Here is a 27821-nt window from a genome sequence, read left to right as displayed (position 1 = left end):
CCTGTTTACCTTTGAATATTTGGGGTTTAACATTGATTTCTGCATTTCTGGTTATTTACTATTTTTTTATTAAAAGGAATTAGAAGTTTCAATTCCATTAACCATATAATCAGTGAGTCAGTAGCTAGAAATTTTTTGTTATTAGAAAGGAGCTCTCAGAGGTGGAATTTCATAATGTACCACTTCCTTTATTATACTGCTCTTTTACCCAGTAAAAAATGCCATTGTGACTTTATATTAACATAAAAAAGAACTCTTTATTGCTTCAAGAAATTGCATATTACTTTAAAAAAATTTAAATCTGCTCTCAACTCAAGTGACTGTACTTTATCCAAAAGCTAGCATTGTAAAACTGCTTTTGTACTACTGAACTTTTATTTCAAATGTGAAACTGTCTGAAATAGAAAAAGGTCAGATTTGAAATTAGAGCTAATGTATTTCATTTCTTAGTAGAGCTTTTTAAATGTCAATTAAAAAAACTAAGTTTTAGTGTAGCATTTAAAAGTAAAATCACAAGATCCTTAGAGCTTTGTTAATCAACTTATTTTACTCTATGGAATAACAATGGGTACTATAAATAATCTCCATTTGAAAAGTAATTTAATTTAAATAATTGAGTAACAATAACTACATTGGTCCAAGTATAGAACTTACTGCTCCTATCTTCCCCCTAAAATTTGCTTGTAGAAACCCTGAGTAAAGTTAGCATTATCTTTCATCATATGTACCCTACCCACTAACAATTTTTTTTAAAACTTTCAAGGTATGACCTATATCTGGACCAATGTGGTAATGTTTAAGAGTTATAGAAGTTCTTAAGATCCATCACTAATTAAAACAAAGTATTTTTTCTTTAAGCAGAGTATAAATCTTCTCAAATGTAAGAAAAAATATATTATCATGTAAAAATTACCGTTAACATTAGAAAGATGAAGGCTGATATTCCTAAAACAAGGATTTCTTTATTTCCTTTGCTCTCCATATGCAACTTTCGATAATATGGCCCTATAAGATAAGTCTTTATAACAAGACACACAAGAAAAACAGTAACCAGAGAAATGAGGATTTGACCAATCAGTATCAATATTCTCAGTATTTCCAGGAGAATGCTGTAAGGAAACAAAAAAGAAAAATGTTATTCTACATTTAAACCATTTCTTCCATTTCCACTAACATTAGCTTACAACTTTTTCTTTTAATATGTTATTACAAATTAACTACCAGACCATCATTCTTATTTTGAAATTCTGAAATGAAATCCACAAAATCATATATCCCTAAGTCTAAACTTTACCTTTTATATTGTAGTTTGAATCAGAGATAGGAAATAAAATTACAAACTACCTTGTTTTTTTGTTTTTGTTTTTTAAAGTCCTTATTATCTGTCTTAGAATTTATACTTAGTATCAGTTCCAATGCAAAAGAGTTTTTACAAGGGTTAGGCAATTAGGGTTAAGTGACTTCCCCAGGGTCACACAGCTAGTAAGTGTCTGAGGCTAGATTAGGGACCCAGGACCTCTGGTGTCTGGTTCTATTCACTGAGCCACCTAGCACCCCCAACAAATTACTTTGTTAGGACCAAAAACCTGTGTTGAAAAGATTTTCAAATGCAAATCCTATTATCTACCTGTTGGGGGGGGGGGGCAATATTTGATGTAGCAAAATTCCTATACAACAAAAGAACTAATATCCATTCAAAGTTCTTGTACACACAACAAGGTTTGACTTATATCCCAGAGTTACACAATTAACGGAATCATAGCAACAAAGCAGCTAATTAAACTTCCAACAGCATATTCTTTTATCCTCATTTAAAACCAGAATCCTTTTATTTTCTAGTGAATTTAACATAATTATTGATTCAAACACAGTGAGAATAATACTGTTTTATTTTGCTTAATCTCCAAAAGGGCTTCAAAAGTTTATTATAAGCAGTTTTTACTAGTATACCAGGAACTAAGTACTAGTTCCTTTATAGTAATTACATTAAAAAAAAAACAAAAACACCTTTTGCTATCTTGCATATGTTGAGTGAAGATGCACTTAGCTCTCAGTTCTAGCTAAAGTGTTATAATGATCAGTGGAATAAATATACCCTGTGGGATAATGGGATAGTAATTATTTGTACATCAGGCATAAAGCCGTAGAGTTGGAAATGCAAATAGCCACAGGGCAGTAGTACAGTAGTACAGGAGATCAGAGTTCACCCTGAGGCAAGGACCATAAGACATAGAAAGCAAGAATGGAACCAAGAATGAATAGAGAGAAGAGGGAAGGAAAGCAAATGAAGTATTACTAGAAATTTCAAGCTATTTATCTGTCATCTCCCAATAACTTCTAAATGCTGTCAGTTTTCTACCTATAGCTTCAGACTTCATTATACTAGCAAAAACAATACAGATGTCTAATTTGAATTTCTATCACTGCCTCTATACATGATTCTTTAAAAAAATTTTTATTTTAAAAATATTTTTCCAGACTTACATTCCAGATTTGATTTATTTCTTTCCCTCCCTTTTTTTCTTTTCTCCTCTCAGAGCCGACAAGCAATTCCACTGGGTTATACAAATTCTATCACTTTTTCTATATTATTTATTTTTGCAATAGAGCAATCTTTTAAAACCAAAACCCCAAATCATATATCCATATAAACAAGTGATAAGTCATGTTTTTCGTTTGTGTTTTTACTCTCACAATTCTTTCTCTCAGTGTGTATACCTGATTCTTTTAACATCTAAAGTCATATCTTATTAACCTTCTTCACTTTCATTGCTACTGTGGAACTCCAATAAACTCTACACTCCAAGCTGAAAAATCCAGAATTATTTAAGTCCAAAGATCTATAGTAAAAACTCTCTATCTGAAACTTAAATGCATTTGTCTCATAAATTTCTAAATTAAACTTCAAACTAGTTTTTGGAAATAACTCATTTCTTGCCAACTTTATCTGTTTTCTACCCATGACATTTTGGGGAAAGATTTTATTCCATAGGTTTAATTTGATTACTTGAAAACAACTCAAGTAATCATTAGTTAATATTTTTAAATGGTCTCCTTCAGAATACTGACTTTACTATTGAAAAGAGTCTGGTTATTGGACTGAATACCTGCGGTGAAAATCGCATTAACTGAGAAGCCAACGAATATAAGTACTCAAATCTAAAAAAGGCAATTTCATCTCAACCCATGGGTGAACTATAGATTCAAAAACTTTGGTTGCTCATACTATGAATGAGTCCTCTATCATATCAGATAACTGAAGAGTTAATCTGCTTTTTAGCTGCTCCAACTCTTTTTCAGAACCACCTCAAGTTCAACAGAGTTCCATACCATAATATAAAAAGCATAGGTCCTGAGAGCTTGGGAGATGTAGGTTCTAGTCAAAGCTGTGTTACTCACTACCTTTGTGGAACTCATTAATATATAAAATCAGGAGTTGGATTAGATAATTTTTCAGGTCTCTTTCATCTCTAAAAAGTTAGTATTTACAATTACTAATAATCAAACTTCAAACTTTACTTTAGAAATTCCTGTCATAACTCATGTGTTTCTAAAATTTTCTACTCACATGAGATTTATGAAAAATTTTCCAGCAAATTTATTTTTTGAAGTCAGACACCTTTAATATTCATGAATTGTTACATCTCTTTCAAAGTATATTGACATTGAAGTTGAATTTTTGAAATTTTGTACTGAGAGAAATCCGGTTCCTACAAGTGGCTAGTAAAATGGCAAAAATAAAAGCTTTTTTTTAGATTTAGGATTATAAAATGAAAATTATAATTAGATGGACATTTGTGTTCCACAAGTCTTAATGGACAGTGAACTACCTTCTAGCTCATAAAGAAATGACCATCTCTACTATCTAGCCATGTAACTTTGGACAAGCCACCTAATCTAAATCTCAGTTTCATCATCTGTAAAATTAGGGGGTTGGACTAAATGATCTTTAAGTACCTTCCAGTTCTAATTCTATGATTCCCAAATGTGGTTTCCCAAGTCAAGTAACAAATCATAGCATACTCAAAACTCAAAACCTAGAATATGTATAAAAGGTTTCTATATTTATAGAAACTAACACACAGATCTTGGTCAAATTTTCATTAGCCAGATTATATTTTAAGTGGGTATGTACAAATGTATACAGACATGCCAAGCACACATGCTTATTGATTTGTTTGAGAGAGAGAGAGAGAGAGAGAGAGAGAGAGAGAGAGAGAGAGAGAGAGAGAGAGAACAAAACACGTAAGGACACAGTACCTGGAACATATTAGGCATGTAATAAATTTTTTGATCAACATATCTATGAGAATTCTTCTTTGAAACTACAAAGGCTAAGTTACTTGACTTTAAAAATAAAGACAACATAAATTCCTACATTAATTATGCTAAATGTCACAATTAAAAAAATGTTTCAGGATGCCTTTATTTGCTAGTTATTGCACATAACTTGGGGTCATTACTTTTTTATCAAAGGTTTCTGAAAATTGTGTTTTTCATAAAGTTTAACTGTTCATATCAATGAGTTTGTTTATTAATATTTTTAAGTTGTAAATTTCTGAATCATCCACCTAGAATTCATCAATTTCATCAATGCAGACATGCTTCCACTGACAAAAAACTGCAATCCCTTGATAACTTAGTAAGTGGTTTTCGATAGTTCTCATAAAGAAAAAAATGAATCCTCCCCAATGGCCAATTTGATAATGAACCTCTCAGAATTTAGTTTACCTAGTCCTTGGATGGCAAGCAGCCCCTTTCTAGATTTATATCTGAAGCCTTACCAGCTTGATTGAATCTGCCAGAGCTTCTGTTCTGCTAGCAAAACTGCCTACAGGACATCTCCAAATAGATGTCTAGTAAACACCTTAAACTCAAGATGACCTAAATCCTATGGCTGTGGAGGGTCCCCTCGCCCACATTCACAATCTAGTGTTATCCTTGATTCGTGTTCTCTCACTCTTTATAGAACAATCCGTTGCCAAATCCCATTGATTTGTTTTTTTGTATATACAACATGTCTTGTATATATCGTTCTTTGTTTTGACACTGCCACCAACCAGGTACAGATCCTCATCTCCTGCCTGGAATACTGAAACATCCTAGTAACGGTATCCCTGCCTCAAGTCTTTTGCCTCTGCAACTCATCTTCCTGTGAGCTAGGAAGGTAGTCTTCCTAAAGCACAGGTCTTACCATGTCACCCCTCTACTCAGGAAACACTATTGGCTTCTTAAGACCTCCAAGATCAAATATAGAGCCATCTGTTTGGCTTTAAAGCCCTTTATAAACTAGTTCCCTCCTCCTTTCCCATCCTCTTCTTCCAGGCACCCTGAAATCCAGCAACCCTAGCTGCCTTGCTTATCCCCAAACAAGACACTTCATCTCCTGATTCTGAGTCTTTTCATTGGCTCTCATCCATGCTTAGATTCTCTCCCTCCTCATCTGGCTTCCTTCAAGTCTTATTTTCTGCAAGAAGCTTTTCCTGGCCTTACTTAATCTTAGGGCCTGTCTTCTGAGACTAGCTCCAACTTATTCTGCAAATATCCTTTTTGGTACATAGCTGTATACCTGCTGTCTAGCCCATTTGACTGTGAGTTTCTTGAAAGCACGTTTCTGTCTTTTTCTTTTTTTCCCAGCACTTATCCTAGTGCCTGGTACACAGTAGACACTTAATAAAAGATTCTTGACTTTTGTGAAAAAGAACCCTTTTTGGGTTGTATAAATTTCTTGTATGTTTATTGTTAGGAAATCAGTTCTAGTCATGTTTTGAGCAGCAGTGAGGCATCATGGGTAAGTGGGCTGGCTGCCCATCCTTGGTTTAAAGTGCTGCCCTGGCACGTACTAGCTGTGTGATTGTAAGCATGTCACTTAAACTTCCCCTGCCCCAGACAAATCTCTGAGACTATAAATTGTGGAGATATTACAAACCCTCAGTTTTTCACATTAATGAATTAGAAGCATGAATCTTGTCCCCATTTCTCCAAAAAGAAGTAATGCCATATATACCAATATTTTAAACTGACAATGCTGCCTGCATCATTAAATTTGTCTTTTAATCACTTATATTATTGTTATATGTGATTCCCATCTGTTGTAGAACAATAGTAAGATTCTTTAAAAGGTAATAAAAATACCTAATTAATCAGTAGTCTACTGCAGAGAACTCCCAGATTAGATTAATTGCAGGGAGTTGCCCTGGGGCACAGGCACTAGCCCAGGGCTGCCAAAGCCATTAAACCTAGATTTGAACATATAGGTAGGTTCAAGCCCAACACTATAGCTACCAAATGTTACGCTTACTTTTTTACAAGAACTACTGTAACAAAACCTGCCAGGAGTATTTCATTTTGCCATCTAGCTTTCATTTTTCCTAATTCATTTCATGAATTTATTTTCCCCTGACATGAATCCTAATCAACCTCCAAATAAAAAAGAAACCCTTTTTTAAAGTTTGGAAATTCATTTTTACTAAGACAGACAGAATTATAGTGTTGGAAAAATCATAAGCTAAAATACGAGGGGGCCGTTAAGTAGGACTGTGGATAGAGTGTTGGGCTCAGAGTCAAGAAGGCTCATCTTCAAATCTGGCTTCAGACACTTACCAACTGTGTGAACTTGGGCAAATCACTTACCCTGGTTTGCCTCTGTTTCCTTATCTGTAAAATGAGATGGAGAAGGAAACAGCAAACCATTATATGACCTCTTCCAAGAAAACCCCAAATGGGATACATGACTAAAAAAGACTGAAAAACAACAAAAACATACGAGGAGATCTAGATAGCTATACCCTGAGAAGATTTTCATTTTCAGTAATATTTCATGAATAACTAATCTGAAAATAATAAACTGTAGTAGGAAATATAATAAAGTTTAACCTGGAATATGTATTAGCTCCTGCTTGTATGAGAGTTGGCATAATAGCTATGAATAATCCAAGCTGTACATCTTGCATTACCAGCATGCCAAGGAGCACACTGCTGTAGTCAATATCACCTATTTGAGAATAAAGAAAGGTATTAAAAATACACATTTAAGGTAGTATAAAATATCTTATAATGTAAATACTGTCATGCTGATTTGCTCTGAAACTTTAATCACTGTTTTTTTTACCACATAAGAACAATGCAGACGTTAATTTTTTCATGAGAAAATAGTCAAATATTCCAGATGATATTTTAATAAGGCTTTCTGGAATAAAGTTGCTTACATCATTTATATATGCCTATATTACCTTTTCACAAGTAACAATGGTGGGGATATTTTTGTATTTGAATCAATGACAAATTTCATTCAGTACCAGAAATGTGGATAAGCAGATTTTTCTTAATCCATATTTTGTCTCTGAGCTAATCAAAATAGCCTGACCTATATCTCTACTCTCAACCCCAGCTCGTTCTAAACCCTTAAAAAAGCTTTAAGTTCTCTTGCCAACAAGAGCAGTGTTCCTATTAAAAAGCCATCACCGTTTGCACAATTAACATAAAGTCAAAAGAAAATGTGTGCAAGAAGAGAAAGTAGATTTGAAGGTGAGTGGTTCAGAAATAACAATAAAATGCTGGTAAAAGTGCACAAGTAAGGGAAAGAACAGAGAAGAAAGTTGTTTTTGAAAACTAACCATTTTATATTTGCTAAGTACTTTAACAAGAAAACCCCGAGATGGCTGTATTTTGAAAAGGACCATTCTGGTTTTGATAACTATTTTTTATTACACCGTGTAACTAGAATTATCCTGGTTTACAAATATAAGCAGTGCCTCTGCTCTGAGTCACTTTTGGAGCATCTAAATCAGGGGCCTGAATTCACAAGCAGTAGAATCTATTTCACATACTTGAGTTTTATGAATCTAATAATCTGCAAAGTATTGGCAGCGGTACTCAATATTCAAAACCAAGGAATATGACAGCCTTTCTTGAAATAATTTTTTAATCACACATCATCTAAATATACCCCCCAAAATATATTTAAACAGTAGTGATACATTTTTTAAAAAATGTTTTGAGGAAAAACTTAATGCATATTTTATAAGAGATTATGTATATATGAAGACCACATTCCTAAAACAAGTCCTGTCATCTGTACTAAAATTCAGCCACTATTTTTTATATTTTATAACTAGTACACTATCAGCTAAAAACATCATTTAAGGTTTAGTTCTTCACACTGACTGCGATTTAAGGGGGAAAAAAGGATAATAGATTTAGAGGTGGAAGGGGGCTTTTAAGTCATCTAGTCCACCCATTTTATAGATAAGCCAAAGGGAAAAAAAAAAAGATTGAGCCCAAGAGCAAAGAGATCATTAAGTGGCAAAGCTCATAATTCAAAATCAAGTCTCTCTCACTCTAAATTCAGCAGCTTTTCCACTTATATTATTTCTTTCCTGATTTAAGGGCTCCCATGGAGGGCCTGGCAGGGAGATTGACAGAGGATCTGTCACAAGTTTGGCTGTAAGCAAAGACGGAACTCGGTGCACACCGATTACCAGATAATGGTAGCAAATCAGTAGCAACATTAACCCAGCCTCACTCATCTCACTTATATCTAGCTGAGCCTCTGAAAAATCGTTCTACCACAGCAGGGTTATTCCATGCTAAGTCTGCTAATCTTTTTAAGAGGTTTTACAGGATTTAGAGTACAAAATTAAAATCCAAGGGTCTGAAACACTCTAGTTAAAATTTGGAAACATTTTACATCTTTGATTCTCTCATAATTTTCTGCATCTTTTATATTTACTATATATTTTTAAAGCTCATCAAAACTGCAAAATAATCACCAACCAAATTCGAGAAATAGATTTTGGAAATGCTTTAAGCCAAACAGCATTTTTATCAGTCCTTACATCACTTAGGAGTATTAAGCATCAATAGTAGTAGTACCAGTATCATAAATCATAATTGTATTACATACTTATTTTTTAAAACTTAATTTCTTTCAGGACTACAAACTATAATTTATAAGGCTACATTTTTCAAAGCCAGTAGTAAGAAGGAGATGAATTTAGAGGAGCTCAATTCCATTTGTGATACAACCAAAAGTTTAGTCAAGACCTAAGAAGAAAAGTCTTAATGCTTTTATTGCTTGACTTAACCACTGATTTATAAAATAAACTGACTTTCTATGTAATTGAAGAAATTAATGTAACAGTATATCACCTACCTTCTTTATCACCTCGGGCACTACCAACGAGGAACCTGGACACCAAGGGTGTGCTTGATAAGGATAAACAAGTAGAAATAAAAACACTTTGTGTGGGTCTGATTTGTAAAAAGTGTCCCCACAATAAGCCAAATGTAATCATTAGGAATGTCATATAGCATGAGCCTTGCAAGGAGATCTTCCATACCTTAAAGAGAACACATTTATTTAAATATTTTAATAACTTAATAGGATATCTCCTTTCCAAAGCCTGAGGTGCCATATACAAGTAAAACTGGATTGCATCTTTAAAGTTTGCATTGAACACATCAGCAAAATGTTCCCGGCTAAGCATGAACATACGCTCACCTTGACTGAAGGCAGTACGGAGTCCTGGTCTGGGCACTCACTGGCTGTTGGCCTCCCATTTCTGTCTGTGAAGGGCCCTGCCCCGCCTTATAGGGTTCTGTGAAGCTTAAAGTGCTACGTGAGGTAAAGCAGCCCCAGCCACTGTCCTGGGCATTGGGAGAGACATTCAAGGCTCCTACCAAGGCTGTCCCTCTATAAGCCATTCTATCAGAAAACAAAGCTCCAGACCTCTCCTAGGAGTGGATACAGCCGCAGGCCGCCATCCATCCGTGAGGCCCAGGCGGCTCTCTCGGGAGCTGGACAGCTCTCGCTTCCAAGCCGTGCCCGTTTCCCTTGGGTGCCTCTGTGCGACTTGTCATTTGTAAGGCGTCGTAGCCCGCAGTTCTGTGCACGACCCTCACAGACGCCCAGAGACCCTGCGGGGCAGCGCCGCGTCCCGGAGAAGAGCTCGGGAGGCCCGAAGACAGGCTCCGGGCACGCCGCAGCCCTAGCCGGGTAGCCGAGCCCCCCCCGGAGGTCTCCTGGCACTGCGGTCATGTTCCCAAGGGTGGCTACAGGTCTGCCCATCATCAGGCTGCAGCGGGCTCCAGTCCGCGCCCCAGGCAAGGGTTCAAGCGCTTTCTCCATCACCTGTCAGGGCCCTTCCTTAAGAGCACAAATCGCAGAGCCGATGACACGGACAGAAGCGCGTTCGGGAGGCATTTATGCCAGTGAGACCACAGACCCGGTTTTAAAGCCCCTAACCGCCATGCAGCCAGGGCCAGGTCTCCGAGCTATCCTAAAACACTAACGCACGGTCCCTGGGGCCTCAGGTAGACTCCCGGTGGCGGACTGCGGGGGTCCTGACGACAAGCCCGCGATTTCACTGGGCGCAGCTGCTGCTTCACATACGCACCCACCTAAGAAATCACAGATCTGCCAAATTCCCTCATTTTATAGTAATTTCCCAAAGAACATGAGCTGAAAAGCAGTTGCTTTTTTACTTTTAAAGGCTATTTTTTAAAATCAAAGTTTACATTTTAAAAGCTGTTGAAAATGGGACTCGTTTTGATCAGGAAACAGAAGAAATGTCTAGTGAATTCTGCTATGCACCAAGATCCTGACAACGTAGCCTATAAATCCAACATGCAGATACAACGTCTATACCCATCAACATGACAGCCTATAATCTCGGTCCCTGCCCACGAGGGATTTATACTCTAGCACAGCTGTCCAACATGGGAAACATTAAGTAACACTGCAGGAGAGGTGATGTATTTGCCAAATAAGTGATACAGCCATCTAGGAGAGATATTGATAACAGGGAGGCAGCGTGGTACAGCGGAACACGGGTTCAAATCCTGCCCAACACGTATTGTCCTTGGGAACTTTGGCAAGTTTACCTCTCTCGGTGTCTTTTTATGTAAAATAAGAGGGCTGAATCATAAATGCCCCATAGTCTCTCACTGCTTTAAAACTATTATACTAATTGTTAAAGGAGTTCAAAGAAGGAAAGGATTATTTCAGACTAGGGGAATCTTTTTTTAAAAAGGATTTTTAATAATGTTTTTAATTTAAAAATTTTTTCTTTTAAAAATCAAAATTCCTCTTTCCCAGTTTAAAAGTAGACTGCCATTAGATACCTTGTCTAATGATTGAATATTACCTTTCACTGACTGAGATTCCAAAAATACACTGAATGGCCACAAGGTGGCATTAAGTACTTTTGTGGCAATAAGGAAACTGGTTCAGCATAAAACAAAACCTGTGAAATGATATGAACTGAATCAGAAACTTTGAGTAGGAAGGGGTAAAATTTATTTATCCAACCTCTTATTTTACATATGGAGCCCAGAAAAAAGGTTATGGATGCACAGTTAGTTCAATTCATGGTCAGTTCAACACCTATTAAAGGCCTCTTGTGTTTGCCACTCTCGTCTCTGACTTTTTGCCCAGTTATTTTCCCTTATTCATAATTAAGTGGATGTTGTACATCTCATTGAGTAGATATGTTTATGAGACAACCAAAATTTAAAAAAACATGGAAAAAGTATAAGTGATGGGAACATATAGAAAAGCAGACTATGCAGAATAATCAAATTCATCTTGAAAGTGGCAATTTTCAATTCTTTAAAGTTCGTGTCACTTCAATGAAACAAAGATCTTCAAGATCACCTAATTAAAATTACTTTTCTGAATAACAGGTAGAATGGTTCTATTTTTGCTTAGGAGAAGTGAAATGGTAAAAGTACAGGGGTTTAATTTAATTCCACAAATATTTAGGAAGTTCCTATTATGTGTAAAAGCTGTGTTAGGCACTTGGCAGGCAATTACTTTTTAAATGACCCTTTTCCTGATTACAAAGTACTCTGTAATAGAGATAAATAGTTAAAATTCTTGAATGAATCTGTGCTCTCACTGGACTAACTAGTAAAAGATCTTAGCACCTCAAACTCTTCTGTATAATTCTCGTCCAATATCTTTTCAATGATCCTCCACAAGAGCTACATTAAAAAAACTGAAAGACAACTGTTTCAAAATATCAAGATCTTGCTACAAGATAAACCCTATTCCTTTTCAAGTTCTATATGTCATTGGTAAATTATTTTACTCCTTTTCTCATTCACAAACCATCTTCAGGAACACCATAATCTATATAAAACAATCATTCATCATACATTTGACCTTTGGGTTACTTTAAAAATTTTTTATTTTTGTAATAAATTCCCCAAACCCTTCAAAACATATTACATTATAAATACTTAACCTTACACCAAAGCATTGTTCACCAAGGGGTCCACGTGGGGAGGAGAAGAGAATATAGGTAGAAAAAGGTAATGGGAAAGAACGGAAGGATTGAAGGCTTGGAAGACACACTGAGAATGAAGAACAGTCGGAGATACCAGGTAGGATGATGGACTGTGGTCAGATGAGAAGTAGTCCATTTGGCGATGACTGTAAGCTCAAGAGTAAGGCCATCTTCAGTGCCGCTGACGTGGGCGGAGGAGCAAGGCCTCAGGTGAGGGAGCTTGAGGGACTTTCAACATGTACAATGAAGTCCCCTAATCCAAGGCAAGGGTTGAGAAGAAATAGACGGGGGACATTGTGAAGGCTGGCAGAGAACAGCTGCGAGAACTGTGACGGGGTGGGAGACCCGTGTGGAATGAACCGAGATGGAGGAAGAACCTGAAAGTTCCGATGGGAAGCAAGGAATAGTCCAACGTGCCTGCCTCGACTAGTGAGTGGGAACGTAGCTGATGCTGGAGAGGGAGGACAGGGGGACTATGAACAGGAAGGAGCCAGGGGCCAGAGTGTGAAAGGAAAAGATTTAAGACGAAGGCAAATCAGTTTAGCAGCTGTGTGGATAACTGCAACTGGACTGCAAAGGGGAGACACTTGAGGAAGAGACACCAATAAGATGGCAATGATGGCAGTTTAAATACAGAGTAGAGGATGGCCGTGGAAGAGGTAGAATCAGCAAGGTTAGACAACGGGAGATAGGAGCTGAGGGAATCTGAAGAGTCAAGGATGACTTAGACGGTAAATGAAGGTAACTGAAACATTGGTGGTGCCTCCACACAAATACAAAAGTTAGGAAAGGAGGGTGGATTGGCCAGAGTGGGGGGGGGGGGGGATAAGAGAGATAAAAGGATCTTGTTTTTGATATGCTGAGTTTGAGGTACTTATAGGAACTCCAGTAGAAAGATGTGCAGCAGGCTGTTGGTGAGATGGTGCTGAAGCTATTGGGGAGAGGCTAGGGCTCTGTACAGATCTAGGAGTGATCTGGAGAGAGGAGAGCGGAACATATGACAGCTCAAGAGACACTGAAAGAATATAGAAAGAGCGGTGAGAACCCAGGCTATTCTCATAGGATATATCCACAATTAAAAAGGCACGACAAAGACGGTGATCCATCAAAGAAGTCTGAGGGGTGACCAGAAAGGGAGAGAGTAATGGAACAAAGATCCAGAAAGTCGAGAGTATCTAGGAGGAAAGGACGGGCAATAATGCCAAGTATTGCTTTCTAAGAATTATGGCTATCTAAAAGTGATGTGAGCTACCTCAGCTTGTAGCAGGTTCTCCTTCACTTAAGTTCTTCAAGGAAGGACTGCCTTATCCAGTATGTAATAGCACAGAATCTTGTTCTTATAAGGTTAGTCTAAACAGCTTTTGAAGATTCATCCAACTCTGAGATTCTATTCCTGTGATTTATTCAGATTCCCTCACTTTACACATAAGCAAGCAACTCGCTAGAAGGAAAATGACTTGCTGCAACTCTCACTGCTGCAACTCAGTAGTAAGTGGCAAAACTCCAATGTGAATCCTAATATTCTGACTTCAGCTCTAGTACTGTTTTCCACTGTGTCACCTATGTACTATGTAGTGATAGTAAGAAAACATGGGGGATATGAAGAAAACAAATGAAGAAATACCAGATTATTTGGGCAGCGATGACAGAGGGCTCAGAATGGCAGCCCTTTAAAGGCAAAATTAAAGTATTCAAAGTAGCAGGTTTTAAATTTACTAACAACTTAACTTCATTTTCATTGCTAAAGACCTCAGTATTGAAAGGAATATTTCACAGGGTGGGCTCATTTAGAAGAAAATAACCACCTCCTTTTAATTTTAACAACTCTTCACATATAGTCTAAACAACTACTTACCTTTCAGATATTTTTTAAACATAAAATAAATTTTAGAATTACTTATAGGATATGTGTCATTTAGAATTTTATTTCTATTTGTAACAGTTTTGTAGCTTTCTAGAGTTCAAATTTTCAAATCAACTATGTTCTTCCTCAATTATTATCTGAAGTCTGATGCATTTACATTTCTAGATTTCATTTACATGTAGTTTCCTCCATTGGGTTGTTATATTCTCTTAATGTTAAGAACTAATAATGCTACTTAATATGACCTTTTGTTTAAAGTAACTCAAGACTACTTGATTACATAGTTTAAATCATAGCACAGTCCCAAATTGAACAAGTTTTAAATAGTTAAGAGGATGAATGGTCCCAATACATTGTACAAAGATATTTCAGGTACACAGTATGATTTGGAGAGAAAATTCTCACTCACCTTTCTCAACTTTTCTGGGGAAAACTCCAAGCCAACAAGAAAGAGAGTAAAGAACACACCAAATTCTCCTAATGTCTCCACTTGCACAATAGACTATGAAACAAAGACACAAGAATCATAAATAAATCTGTGTTTACTGTGTAAAGCCTATATTTAAAAGTTTATCACTGGCTGATTTAATGGGCCTGTCCCAATATTATGATAAAATATAAGTAAGATAAAGTTCCAGTTGAAAACAAGTCTCTCTTATTTGAGGTAAATTAATTTTTTTCAGAAACTAAGTTGTCAGTATAGAAAGTACATAACTTTAATAGCCAAATACTTTATTTCCAAATGTATTTTATGAAACAATAGGAATGAGCTCTAAAAATAATGGCTTGTCATTTCAAAAAAGAAAAATTTTAAATTCAAAAGCACTTTGAAATTGCTCAGAAATATAGTTAAATAAAAATAAGGTTTTATTACCATATTTTTTCAAATTCAGGAGTGTAATCTAAATCAATCTAACATACTGACACCATAAGGATTTGTATAAAGGAATTCTGTAAAAGATTTAAGTAATACTTGTTACTGCACAAAGAACTGAAAAACTTTGTTTTTTTCTTAACCAAGTGATGCCAAAATATAACTAGAATATGATATGCTTCTTACAAATTATCAAATTTAATTCATCTACATGACAGCCCTTCAAAAACTTGGGGGCAGTTACCAATTCCCTTCCCCCCTTGAAATACTCATACTATTTTTAACTGCTATCATGACAGATTTCAATTAAGAAAAAATACTCCCTCTCTCACAAAATGTTTTCCCTGAAAAAAGTTAAGTAAAATAATCTAATATACATTACTCTTCAATTTTATAACTGATTTATCACAAAGGAAGAATATATACTCTAATAACACGAATATCATTCACTGTATTTGGTCTTGGGATTTTTTTCATGCCATTTAATAGTTTTTATTCACAGTTATAATCATTATGTACAGTTTGTTTTAAGATCAATAAACTTCATATGTCTTATTATGTTTCTCTAAATTCATTTCCGTACTCTTAAGTAGCAGTAATATCATGCTGAATTCTTGGAGCAGTTTGTTCATCCATTCCTGAATTACAGGGCACAAATTCTTTTTCTAGTTTTTTTGTCATTACAAGTATGACTACAGTAATAAAATGTTTTGGAAGGAACTGAGTGGTGACTACACTAACTATATTTGAATTTATAATCACCTTTTCTTTGTTCAAGATACAAATAAATGTTAACCAAAATTGTCTTGAGACAGACATTTTGGAGGGCATGGGGGAACCATGTCAACTTAGATCTCTCTCTAAGCCGGAAATGGCTTGAGTATTGTTACATTAATATTTATGTGGCTACCATTTACATAGTTTTAAGAACTGCAAAGCACTTTATATGTATTATCTCATTTGATCCTCATAACAACTCTGTGAGGTCTGTACTATTATGATGCTCATTTTACCAATAAGGAAATTGAGGGGTCAGGAGAAGTTAAGTGACTTGCCCAGGCTCAAATGGATAGTAAATGTCTACGGTTGGATTCAAACTCAGGCCTCCTGACTCATTCATTACCTAGCAGTTCTCTCCCTAAAACAAAGTATTCATCTTTTTCTTCCGATAGTTAAATGGTGCCAGTAGGACTCAAATTCCTGTGCCTGGTAGAGTCAGCATGGACCTAGGGCAACCTTCCCCCCCCTTCTTTATCTAGGTCTAATAATCAATCGTGCCTTGCAGGTACTATTCTTTTAATTCTATATTTAAGCTTGAAAAAGAAAAGGTTTGGGGACAAGCTAGGTGACTCAGGCCTGGAGATGGAAGGTCTTGGATTCAAATCTGAACTCAGACACTTCCTATCCCACTGCCTAAGTTCTCATTGCTCTTCTGCCTTAGAGCCAAAATATAATACTGATTCTAAGATGGAAGGTAAGAGCTTAAAAAATAATAATTAAAAAAAGGGAAATAAAGGAGCGTGTTGAAATTGCCTTGATCAACTGAGCGGTCACAAGAAAAACTGCTAAAATAGGTTTATAATCCAATTACTGTTAACCACAAAACAGCTGCTGAAAACCAGGTCTTTCGATACTGAGTTCATGAATTCCATTGTAAATGAACTTTTGCATTCATGGAATCCTAGGCAAAGAAGAGAATAACTGTGCTAGTCATCTGTCTCCTGCCCAAAGAGGAGGCTGTAACTACTCCAGGGTGACTCTGTAATAGTATGTCTACCACCTCCAGAACACAATAATCCCTTCTGGAAGAAATGTGAGATATACTACGTAAAATAACCAGCTGCATTTATTATGAATCTTTGCATATCACATCCTTAATCAGTGGCTGCAAATGTATTTTTTTTAAGCCTCATCTTCTGTCTTAGAATCAACACCGTGTATTGGCTCCAAGGCAGAAGAGTGGTCGGGGCTGGGCAATGGGGGTCAAGTGACTTGCCCAGGGTCACACAGCTGGGAAGTGCCTGAGGCCAGATTTGAACCCAGGACCTCCCGTCTCTAGGCCTGGCTCTCCATCCACTGAGCCACCCAGCTGCCCCCCAAGGTATTCTTTTAAGAACATATGTGCTAAGTCCTCCTACATCAGTCCTCAAAATGTCCATGTTTAATGTACAAATTGTTAGCGCTGACACCTGCTCTGTTTGGCATGACGTCATCTGTATTTTGTGAGGCTCTCGATATAAGCATGGTTTCTGGTGCTCGTGCTCCGAGAAGGGCACTCTACTGATACCTTGTCACAGGAGTAAATGTTGGGAAAGAGAGTAGGCTGTGTAGAGCCCGTCCGGGAGCGTAAAAATGCCTCTGTACTGCCTTGTCGCTTCCCAGGACTCCGAGGCTCTCAGGCGGTGTCCAAGGCCTGGTTTTAGAGAGCGGTTTCCCAATCACGTCCTGCACCAGCGGTCCCCAGGAACCTGCAGTGACTTCTAGTCCCTCCAGGAGGAAATGCAAAATGCTGTCTGGCATTCAGAGTCCTTCTCCCTCCTTTGCGCCAACTCCTCCCATCTTCTACAGGCAACTTCTCTGCCGATACTCTCCGACTTGTCCTCTCTACAGATGTTTTGGATACACGTGTTGGCCCGGGGCCTCTCCCCGCGGAGGGCAGGAACTAGCGTTGGCCTCTTTTCCTAGGCCAGCCCGCGAGAGGGCCTTCTGCCTGCGCCACCAAGCTCCATTCCCCTCCCCCGAGTCACTTGCGTTCCCTCTGCGCTGGGAACTACACCAAGAGGAGCTACTTAATGAATGTCTATTGAGTAACTGATCGATTCTTATTATGGGAGAGAGAAGTGAGAGCTAATTGTGAACTGTGTGATCAAGTAAACACGATTCTTCCATCAAGACACTTATCTCCTGGCGCCAGGAATCTTCAATGATGGTCCTCTCTTTTCCCGGCTTCCTTCAAGTCTCAGGGAAAGTTACACTTTCTACCAGAAGGTTTTATTGATTTCCCTCCATGTTAGATCATTATCTGCCATTTCTTCTGCATAGAGCTTGTTTATACATAGCTGTTTACAAAGTGTCTCCTCCAATAGTCTGTGGGCTCCTTGTATCCCCAGCACTTAACATAGTAGCACATAGTAGGTGCTTAATATTTACTGACTTCATTCACTTATCGAGACTAGCCAGTTATACCAGAGGTTCTCAGGTGTAAAAATAGATTCGAATCCAGGACTTCAATCCCCAGAAATCCTTGCTCCACTTCCCCAGAATGCCCTCAAATCTCACTGAATTCTCACCTGGGCCGAGAGCGAGATGGGGTATTTAAACCTGATTGTGAATAGGCTCGGCCTCTTTTGGACTTCCGTTTTGGAGCAGACGTGTCTCTTTCATGATGTGAGGTTATCTTGTCTAGGCCTCTCTGGCCTAGGCATGTGCTTTCTTAGTATGTATTTTCTTTAATCCTTAACCTTTAATAAACCTCATAAAAAGATAATACTCCTTGCAGAGAGAAACTAATTTCTACCTGCCTCAGTCTCCCCTAAATTTTAATCCTTACACAGGCTAGGAATTCAGGCATTCACAAGGCACAAGGTCCCATGAAGGTCTGGGCCCTGCCTCAGGAACTCAGAAGTACATGTGGAGGACCAAGTGGTACATACTGCTATGTGGGAGCTCAAACTCCCAAGGATCCTAGTTATTTCACAATTAAGTATTTTTGAAACCAGTGGACTTTCTGACTCTTATAACCAAATTTTAAGATGAGGATATAATAGTTGTAGTACTTGACAAGATTTGTTGGATTCAATAAATAATAAGTATACAATCTATGAATACTGGGCCTTGAGTCAGGAAGATATGAGTTCAAAACTGGTCTCAGATATTTATTAGCTCTGTTTGAGCCTGGGCAAGTCACCTAACCTTGTTTATTTCAGTTTCCTCATCTGTAAAATGAGCTAGAAAAGGAAATGGTAAACCATTCCAGTATCTTTGCCAAGAAAACCCCACAATGGGATCACAAAGAGTTGGACATGACTGAAAAACATCTACATCTAAAAAAATCTTCTAGATTTTTTTCTATATAAATTTGATAAAAAGTAAAAATCCCTTTCTCAACTTCCCTGTTTGAAAATGGTAGCTTAAGGAAGGTAATAAAGAATGGAAATTGAAAATTGACCAAAGAGAATTTCTAGTCTTTATCCTTTGAAGCATTAGCCTATGATCCATCCAAAAGAAGTGCCTTTTACTTTATTCCAGGGGAATTCTTCTAGTATTTCAAAGAGATTGTTGATACTAATCTCTAAGAGGAAAATGAAGAATTTTTAGAAGGGAATGGTCCAGGAAGGAATGAAATGGTGGTCTCAACTATAAATGGTTACTTTACTATTGTGGAATATCAGCCCCATAAATGGCATTTTACATATCTTAATTTTCTTTTTTGAGAATCTTATAAATCTTACTTAAAATTGTCCTGGGGCAGAGAAATCTACTGGAGGACATAGGAGAATTATGCCAGTTTGGACACTTCTCTTTATGACAGAATATTACATTAATATTGAAATGTTTCTAGCAGGCTTGTGCCTAAAAATAAATTCCTTGAGAGTAAACATTGTTTCATTTTTTTATGTTTGTAAAGCCTAACACAGTAGGTGCTTATTAAATGCTTTTAAAATTAAATTGCCAACATTATACAAGAAAATAAATATAAAACAGATATGTTCAGCACAGATAGCAAAACAATTTTTAGTCTATTTTTCAGACAATCTTTAGAGAGCACATACAATTTATTCTTACCTTAATACTGTTTAATCCTGAGGGTCCCAGTAGTACACCACAAATAATGTAACCAAACATTGTTGGCAATCCTATCATTGTACATAGCCAACCACATGGTAAAGATAACATTCCTATGGTAACAATATCCTAAAAATAAGAATATATAAAAAACACATAAAAATAACTGTTGAATGAACAAGAATACTCTTTTTAGGTGGATTACATGGCAGTGAGTACCATTATTAATTTTTTCATTTGTTCAAGGTCACCAGAGGATGCCTTTTGAAATTTTTAACTTTTTTTTTAAAAGTAACCCTTACCTTCTGCCTTGGAACCAATTTGGTTCCAAGGCAGAAGAGTGGTAAGGGCTAGGCAATGGGGGTTAAGTGACTTGCCCAGGGTCACACAGCTGGGAAGTGTCTGAAGCCAAATTTGAACCCAGGACCTCTAGATCTAGCTCTCAATCTCTGAGCAACTCAGCTGCTCCCCTTATTTTTATTTTTTGAAGCAAGTCTAAAGAAGAAAAACAGACTAAAACAGAAGATAGGTCCTCTATTAGCCAATGATATGATCCTTCACAGCACTTGCCCAATTATTTCTGTTTCTCTGAAATTACTATACAAACATAATGAGGTTGGCTTATATTTGTTTAGGATCTCAAGAAAAACTATCTTATATGTGCTATACAACAACCAGTCACATACTTGCTGTTTCTTATACCATCATCTACTAATAAGTGGCAACTGGAGAGAAACTATAGACCTTCCCTTCCCCAACCTTCACCAGACACAGAGCACCTACTTTCTGTTGGATGTTTGTCCCTACCATCCCTGCCTCTACTGGAGGTATTCCGAGCCCCATTTCACTGGCACTCTTGGACCCCCCTATTTACTTGGTCAGGGACCACCGCTACTGCTCCCAAATACATCTGTCACAACCTGAAAGTGAACATGAGCCCTCCCTCTAAGAAGCATCTCCCCATTAGTGTAAGCAACTTGGGAGCAGATAAGTCTCATTTTCTATCTTTGTCTCTAGTGCTTCACAAAGTGCTTGCTTAGACAAATACTTTTCCAGTCCCTTTCCTCCTTTGCCTTTGTGCCTCTGGCCACAACACAGGCTATTTTTCATGCCTGTACTGCTGTCCTTCCTAACCCTGGCCCCAAGAATGTGACGCTCCCTTGGCGCCTCAGCTCAATTGCCTCCTCCAACCCAAGATCCTTCCTGATCCTCAAAGTTGTTAGTGTTCTCCTTTTCCTCCCAATTTCCTTTGTACTTAATGTATTTTGAATTTACTTATCAGCATATGTGTTGTTTTTTCCCCCAAAGAATATAAAACTCTTTGAGGGCAAGGGCTGTTTCATTGCCCCCGCCTTTGTATTCTGATCATTTATCAGTGCCTGGCACATAATAGATACTTAAATATTTTTACATTAATTTGAACAATATTACCACCTTCTTTGTTAACAATAAGCATGATTACCTTAAGAGATCTATCTATGATGCCATGCTCAAATTTTTAAACCTAAAATAATAACCCATTTATATAGAAAGTTAAGAAACAGGACAGCATAGTAAATTATGTCAAAAAGACCTGGGACCAAATCTCACTTCTGAAACTTGTGTTGTGTGATTCAGAGAAAATATTTTAGTCTCTTTAATTTGAGAAGATATAATATAAATTTGTCATGTCCTACAAATTATACTGCATAATCACCCTCACTCACCACAGGCACTATGCTAATACAAAACAAAAAATAAAATAGGTCATGCCATAAAGGAACTTACATTCTACTGGGCACAAGTACTATTAACCATATTGTACAACTTCATAGAGTCACTACGTATTTAAGCATACAAATCCAATTCTCCTGACTTCTAGGCCAACAGTCTATCCACTAAACTATGCTGTATATTATTTTTATAAAGAATAAAAAATTTGTTCTAATTTTTGAATAACACCATCTCAACTTGGATTCTAGGGTGCCTCCAATTATCTTAGATACACCAAAATTCTCAAAAAAAAAGTCAATTTATGAAATAAAATTACTTATCACTTTTTTAGGAGGAAGAGTAGTTGTAATGAAAGAAATAAAAATAATTCATTTTATACCTTCAAAAAATTTGGGGATTACTCACTACTCTGTCAGAGTCTTCTATAATAGAAAACCTCCTTATTCTTTTATGTATTATCCAGATAATAAGACCTAATTGCCTGGTATGCTACAATTAAAAATTAGATATAAGAACTAGTACACAATTGTTAATTTTTTTAAAAAAATGTTACCTTTATAGACAATTCTGAGGGACTTATGAAAAAGAATGCTATCCACCTCCAGAGAAAGAACTGTTGCAGCAGAAATGCAGAGGAAAAATATATGACTTATCACTTGTTTATTTGGGTCTATGTTTTAGATTTTGGTTTAATGGGATTGTCCATTTACAAGAATGAATAATAAATTAAAAATTTTTTAGATTAAAAAAATAAACAAATAAATGTTACCTTTATAAAGTGGTGATCAGCTCGTGGAATTGTTGAATCTCTGGGCTTAGTTAATATATACTGATTGTTTTGAGAGTCAATTAGCATACTAAGGCCCAAATTATCTTCTACTTCATGTTTTGATACATTTCTCTTGGAATTGGCTTCTTCCTCTTCTACTCTCAAAACTGCCTCAAAATTGACCCCTCTTACCTGTAGTAGTAAATAAAGCAAGAATCAGTAGTGTGCAATTAAAACTCTTTAGAATTATGAGCATTCGTTTTTTAGTAAAACAAATGATATATTTTTCAGGTGCAAAATGGCAACGAAAGATTAATACCAATATATCTATTAAGTACAAATTTAATTATGTTATAGAAAAACAATTATTTATCAGTTTATCAGTTGACAAATGTAACCAGCATGAATAACTACATTTTGAAATTTTAAAATAAAATTAAGGCAACTCCAAATACTTTCTCCCTCGATTATCTATTTTATCTTGCCTAAAAGATACATTTAACAACATTTAAAATGTTTGCCAAGTTTTCTTCCTAACTTAAATGACTCAATTTAAAAAATATTTTTGTTGCTTTTCTGCCTTTTTTCCCTGACATCCATATTTTCCTTTCTTTGTTTATCAGTGACCACCCCCACCCCCCACAACTGCCAGATTTCCTATATTATACATACATTTCAAGATCCAGCACCAGTTTTCAGTTAGCAGTTCTAGTTTTTAATGATTATCTTAGGATCATCAATGCAACTTTGCAACATGGATTTCTGCTAAAATTATTTATTTTTTGGGTAATAGTTTATTTCCCCCAATTGCATGTAAAAACAATTAATACTTGCTTTTTTAAAAAATTTATTTTCTAATTCTCTCCTCTCCCCTTCTCTCTCACAGAGATATTAAGCAATCTGATATAGATTCCTCATGTATAATTATGTAAAACATTTTTCCTTTTGTGGAAGGAAATGAATAAAAAAATTTAAAAAGTGAAAAAAATTTATTTTGGTCTGGATTCTGACTCTCTCAGTTCTTCCTGTAGACATGACATTTTAAACATCACAAATTCCTTGGTATTATTTTGGATCACTGCATTGCTGAAAATTGTCAAGTCATTCACAGCTATTCATTGTACAAAACAGCTGTTACTGTATACAATGTTCTCTTGGGTCTGCTTACTTCACTTTGTATCAGTTCTGAAATCCTCCTGCTCATTCTTTTCTATATAGCACAATATTAGATTCAATTATAATCATGTATTACAATTTACTCAGCCATTCCCCAAATGATGGGTATCTCTTCACTTTCCAATTCATTGTCATCATAAAAAGAGCTGCTTTAAATATTTGGGCATATATAGATTCTTTTCCTTTTTGTTTTTTATCTCTTTGGACAAACCTAGTGATGGTGTTGCTGGGTAAAAGAATATGTAGTTTGATAGACCTCTGGGCATAGGTTCAAATTGCTCTCCATAATGTTTAAATCAGTTCACAACTCCAAGAGTGCGTTAGTGTCTCAATTTTCTCATATCCCCTCCAACTTTTGTCATTTTCCTTTTCTGCCATAATAGCCAATTTGATAGTTGTGGGATGGTAATTCAGAGCTGTTTTAATCTGCATTTCTCTAATTAATAGCAATTCAGAGCATTTTTTTCACAAGACTATAGATAGCTTTCAAATAAAATAATTAAAGCTATCTGCTCATATCCTTTGACCACTTATCAATTGGAGAATGACTTGTCGTCTTATACCTTGGACCCAAAGCTCTATGTATATTAGAAATAAGACCTTTATTAGAGACTTGTAAACATTTTTTTCACCATTATGATTACTGTGTATTACCCTTCCCCATTCTATTAAACTCCCTGTTTATCCTACTCTCTTCTCTTTTCATCCTCTCCATCCTCAAGAGTTTTGCTTTTGGCCATCACCTATCCTGATCTGCCCTCTCTTCTATCAGTCCCCAGCCCTTTCTCTTGACACCCTTTCCCTTATACTTTCCTGCAGGGTAAAATGAATTTCTATACCCAATTGAGTATGTCCCTCTTTGAGCCAATTCTGAAGACAGTAAGGTTCGAGCACTCTCTTCCCCACCTCCTTCACCTTCCCCTCCACTAGAAAAGCTTCTTTTATGAGAGCTAATTTACCTCATTCTATTTCTCTCTTCTCCTAATGCATTTCTCTTTCTCACCTCTTTATTTTTTAAATCATTCTATCATATTCAACTCACACCTTTGCCCTCTATCGAAGAATATTCCTTATTACTGTTCTAATAATGATAATTTTCTTTTCTTTTTTTAATTTTAAACATTATTTTATTTGGTCATTTCCAAACATTATTCACTGGAAACAAAGATCATTTTCTTTTCCTCCCCGCCCCCTCTCCCACCATCTTTCCCTCTCCCATAGCCGATGCACGATTCCACTGGTTATCACATGTGTTCTTGGCTCGAACCCATTTCCATGTTGTTGGTATTTGCATTAGAGTGTTCATTTAGTCTCTCCTCAGTCATATCCCCTCCACCCCTGCAGTCAAGCAGTTGCTTTTCCTCGGTGTTTTTACTCCCACAGTTTATCCTCTGCTTGTGGGTAGTATTTTTTAGATCCCTGCAGATTGTTCAGGGACATTGCATTGACACTAATGGAGAAGTCCATCACCTTCGATTGTACCACAGTGTGTTTGTCTCTGTGTACAGTGTTTTCCTGGTTCTGCTCCTCTCGCTCTGCATCACTTCCTGGAGGTCGTTCCAGTCTCCATGGAACTTCTCCACTTTATTATTCCTTTGAGCACGATAGTATTCCATCACCAACATATACCACAATTTGTTCAGCCATTCCCCAATTGATGGGCATCTCCTCATTTTCCAATTTTTGGCCACCACAAAGAGTGCAGCTATGAATATTCTTGTACAAATCTTTTTCCTTATTATCTCTTTGGGGTACAGACCCAGCAGTGCTATGGCTGGATCAAACGGCAGACATTCTTTTATCGCCCTTTGGGCATAGTTCCAAATTGCCCTCCAGAATGGTTGGATCAGTTCACAACTCCACCAGCAATAATGTCCCCACTTCGCCACATTGCCTCCAGCATTCATTACTTTCCTTTGCTATCATGCTAGCCAGTCTGCTTGGTGTGAGGTGATACCTCAGAGTAGTTTTGATTTGCATCTCTCTGATCATAAGAGATGTAGAGCACTTTTTCATGTGCTTATTAATAGTTTTGATTTCTTTGGCTGCGAACTGCCTGTTCATGTCCCTTGCCCATTTGTCAATTGGAGAATGGCTTGATTTTTTGTACAATTGATTTAGTTCTTTGTAAATTTGAGTAATTAAACCTTTGTCAGAGGTTTTTATGTAGATTGTTTCCCAATTTGTTGCTACCCTTCTGATTTTGGTTACATTGGTTTTGTTTGTACAAAAACTTTTTAATTTGATGTATTCCAGATTATTTATTTTGCATTTTGTAACTCTTTCTAAGTCTTGCTTGGTTTTGAAGTCTTTCTCTTCCCAAAGGTCTGACATATATGCTATTCTGTGTTTGCCTAATTTTCTTATAGTTTCCTTCTTTATGTTTAAGTCATTCACCCATTTTGAATTTATCTTGGTGTAGGGTGTGAGGTGTTGATCTAAACCTAATCTTTCCCACACTGTCCTCCAATTTTCCCAGCAGTTTTTATGAAATAGTGGATTTTTGTCCCAAAAGCTGGGATCTTTGGGTTTGTCATATACTGTCTTGCTGAGGTTGCTTGCCCCCAGTCTACTCTACTGATCCTCCTTTCTGTCTCTTAGCCAGTACCAGATTGTTTTGGTGACTGCTGCTTTGTAATATAGTCTGAGATCTGGGACTGCAAGGCCCCCTTCCTTTGTATTTTTTTTCATTATTTCCCTGGATATCCTTGATCTTTTGTTCTTCCAAATGAACTTTGTTATGGTTTTTTCTAAATCAGTAAAAAAAATTTTTGGAAGTTCCATGGGTATGGCACTAAATAGATAGATGAGTTTGGGTAGGATGGTCATTTTTATTATATTGGCTCATCCTACCCATGAGCAGTTAATGTTCTTCCAATTGTTCAAATCTAGTTTTAGTTGTGTGGAAAGTGTTTTGTAGTTGTGTTCATATAGATCCTGTGTTTGTCTCGGGAGATAGATTCTTAAGTATTTTATTTTGTCTAAAGTGATTTTGAATGGGATTTCTCTTTCTAGTTTTTGCTGCTGAACTATGTTGGAGATGTATAGAAATGCTGATGACTTATGCGGGTTTATTTTGTATCCTGCAACTTTGCTAAAGTTGTTGATTATTTCAATTAGCTTTTTGGTTGAATCGCTAGGATTCTTTAAGTAGACCATCATGTCATCTGCAAAGAGCGCTAATTTGGTTTCCTCCTTGCCTATTTTAATGCCTTCAATTTCTTTTTCTTCTCTAATTACTACTGCTAGTGTTTCTAATACAATGTCAAATAATAGAGGTGATAATGGGTATCCTTCTTTCACTACTGATCTTAATGGGAATGGATTTAGTTTATCCCCATTGCAGATGATATTAGCTGATGGTTTTAGATATATACTGTTTATTATTTTTAGGAACGACCCTTCTATTCCTATGCTTTCTAGTGTTTTTAGTAGGAATGGGTGTTGTATTTTATCAAAGGCTTTTTCTGCATCTATTGAGATAATCATGTGGTTCTTGTTGATTTGCTTGTTGATGTGGTCAATTATGTGGATAGTTTTCCTAATGTTGAACCAGCCCTGCATCCCTGGTATAAATCCTACTTGATCATGGTGGATGACCCTTCTGATCACTTGCTGGGTTCTTTTTTGCTAGTATCCTATTTAAAATTTTTGCATCTATATTCATTAGGGAGATTGGTCTATAATTTTCTTTCTCTGTTTTTGGCCTGCCTGGTTTTGGAATCAGTACCATGTTTGTGTCATAAAAGGAATTTGGTAGGACTCCCTAATTGCTTATTATGTCAAATAGTTTGTATAGTATTGGGATTAACTGTTCTCTGAATGTTTGATAGAATTCACTGGTGAATCCATCAGGCCCTGGGGATTTTTTCTTAGGAAGTTCTTTGATGGCCTGTTGGATTTCTTTTTCTGATATGGGATTATTTAAGAAATCTATTTCTTCTTCTGTTAGTCTAGGCAATTTATATTTTTGTAAATATTCGTCCATATCACCTAGATTGATGTATTTATTGCCATATAATTGGGCAAAGTAGTTTTTAATGATTGCCTTAATTTCCTCTTCATTGGAAGTGAGGTTCCCCTTTTCATCCTTGATGCTGTTAATTTGCCTTTCTTCTTTCCTTTTTTTAATTAGATTGACCAGTACTTTGTCTATTTTGTCTGTTTTTTCAAAGTACCAGCTTCTAGTCTTGTTTATTAGCTCAACAGTTCTGTCACTTTCAATTTTATTAATTTCTCCCTTAATTTTTAGGATCTCTAGTTTGGTTTTCTTCTGGGGTTTTTTAATTTGTTCGTTCTCAAGTTTTTTGATTTGCATTTCCAATTGATTGATCTCTGTCCTCCCTAATT

At 36.5% G+C, this 27821-nt stretch overlaps 1 protein-coding gene across 1 annotated transcript in view; it reads right to left on the bottom strand.

Annotated features, from left to right (window-relative positions):
• The window catches only part of TMCO3 (transmembrane and coiled-coil domains 3), a 70817-nt gene that overhangs the window by 18203 nt on the left and 24793 nt on the right, over nucleotides 1–27821 (bottom strand). Inside the window, exons 4-9 of the mRNA XM_001373872.5 lie at nucleotides 22296–22487; nucleotides 19814–19942; nucleotides 14564–14656; nucleotides 9155–9341; nucleotides 6877–6994; nucleotides 914–1109 (exon numbers count right to left, since the gene is read on the bottom strand). Of these exons, the coding sequence (XP_001373909.2) occupies nucleotides 914–1109; nucleotides 6877–6994; nucleotides 9155–9341; nucleotides 14564–14656; nucleotides 19814–19942; nucleotides 22296–22487 (915 nt within the window). The remainder of the gene's footprint in view (nucleotides 1–913; nucleotides 1110–6876; nucleotides 6995–9154; nucleotides 9342–14563; nucleotides 14657–19813; nucleotides 19943–22295; nucleotides 22488–27821) is intronic.

Source organism: Monodelphis domestica, chromosome 8 (genome assembly GCF_027887165.1).
Source record: "Monodelphis domestica isolate mMonDom1 chromosome 8, mMonDom1.pri, whole genome shotgun sequence".
In the NCBI taxonomy this organism is placed as follows: Eukaryota; Metazoa; Chordata; class Mammalia; order Didelphimorphia; family Didelphidae; genus Monodelphis; species Monodelphis domestica.
Note: the sequence above shows the minus strand (reverse complement) of the source record. Positions and strands in the feature narration are given on the sequence as shown.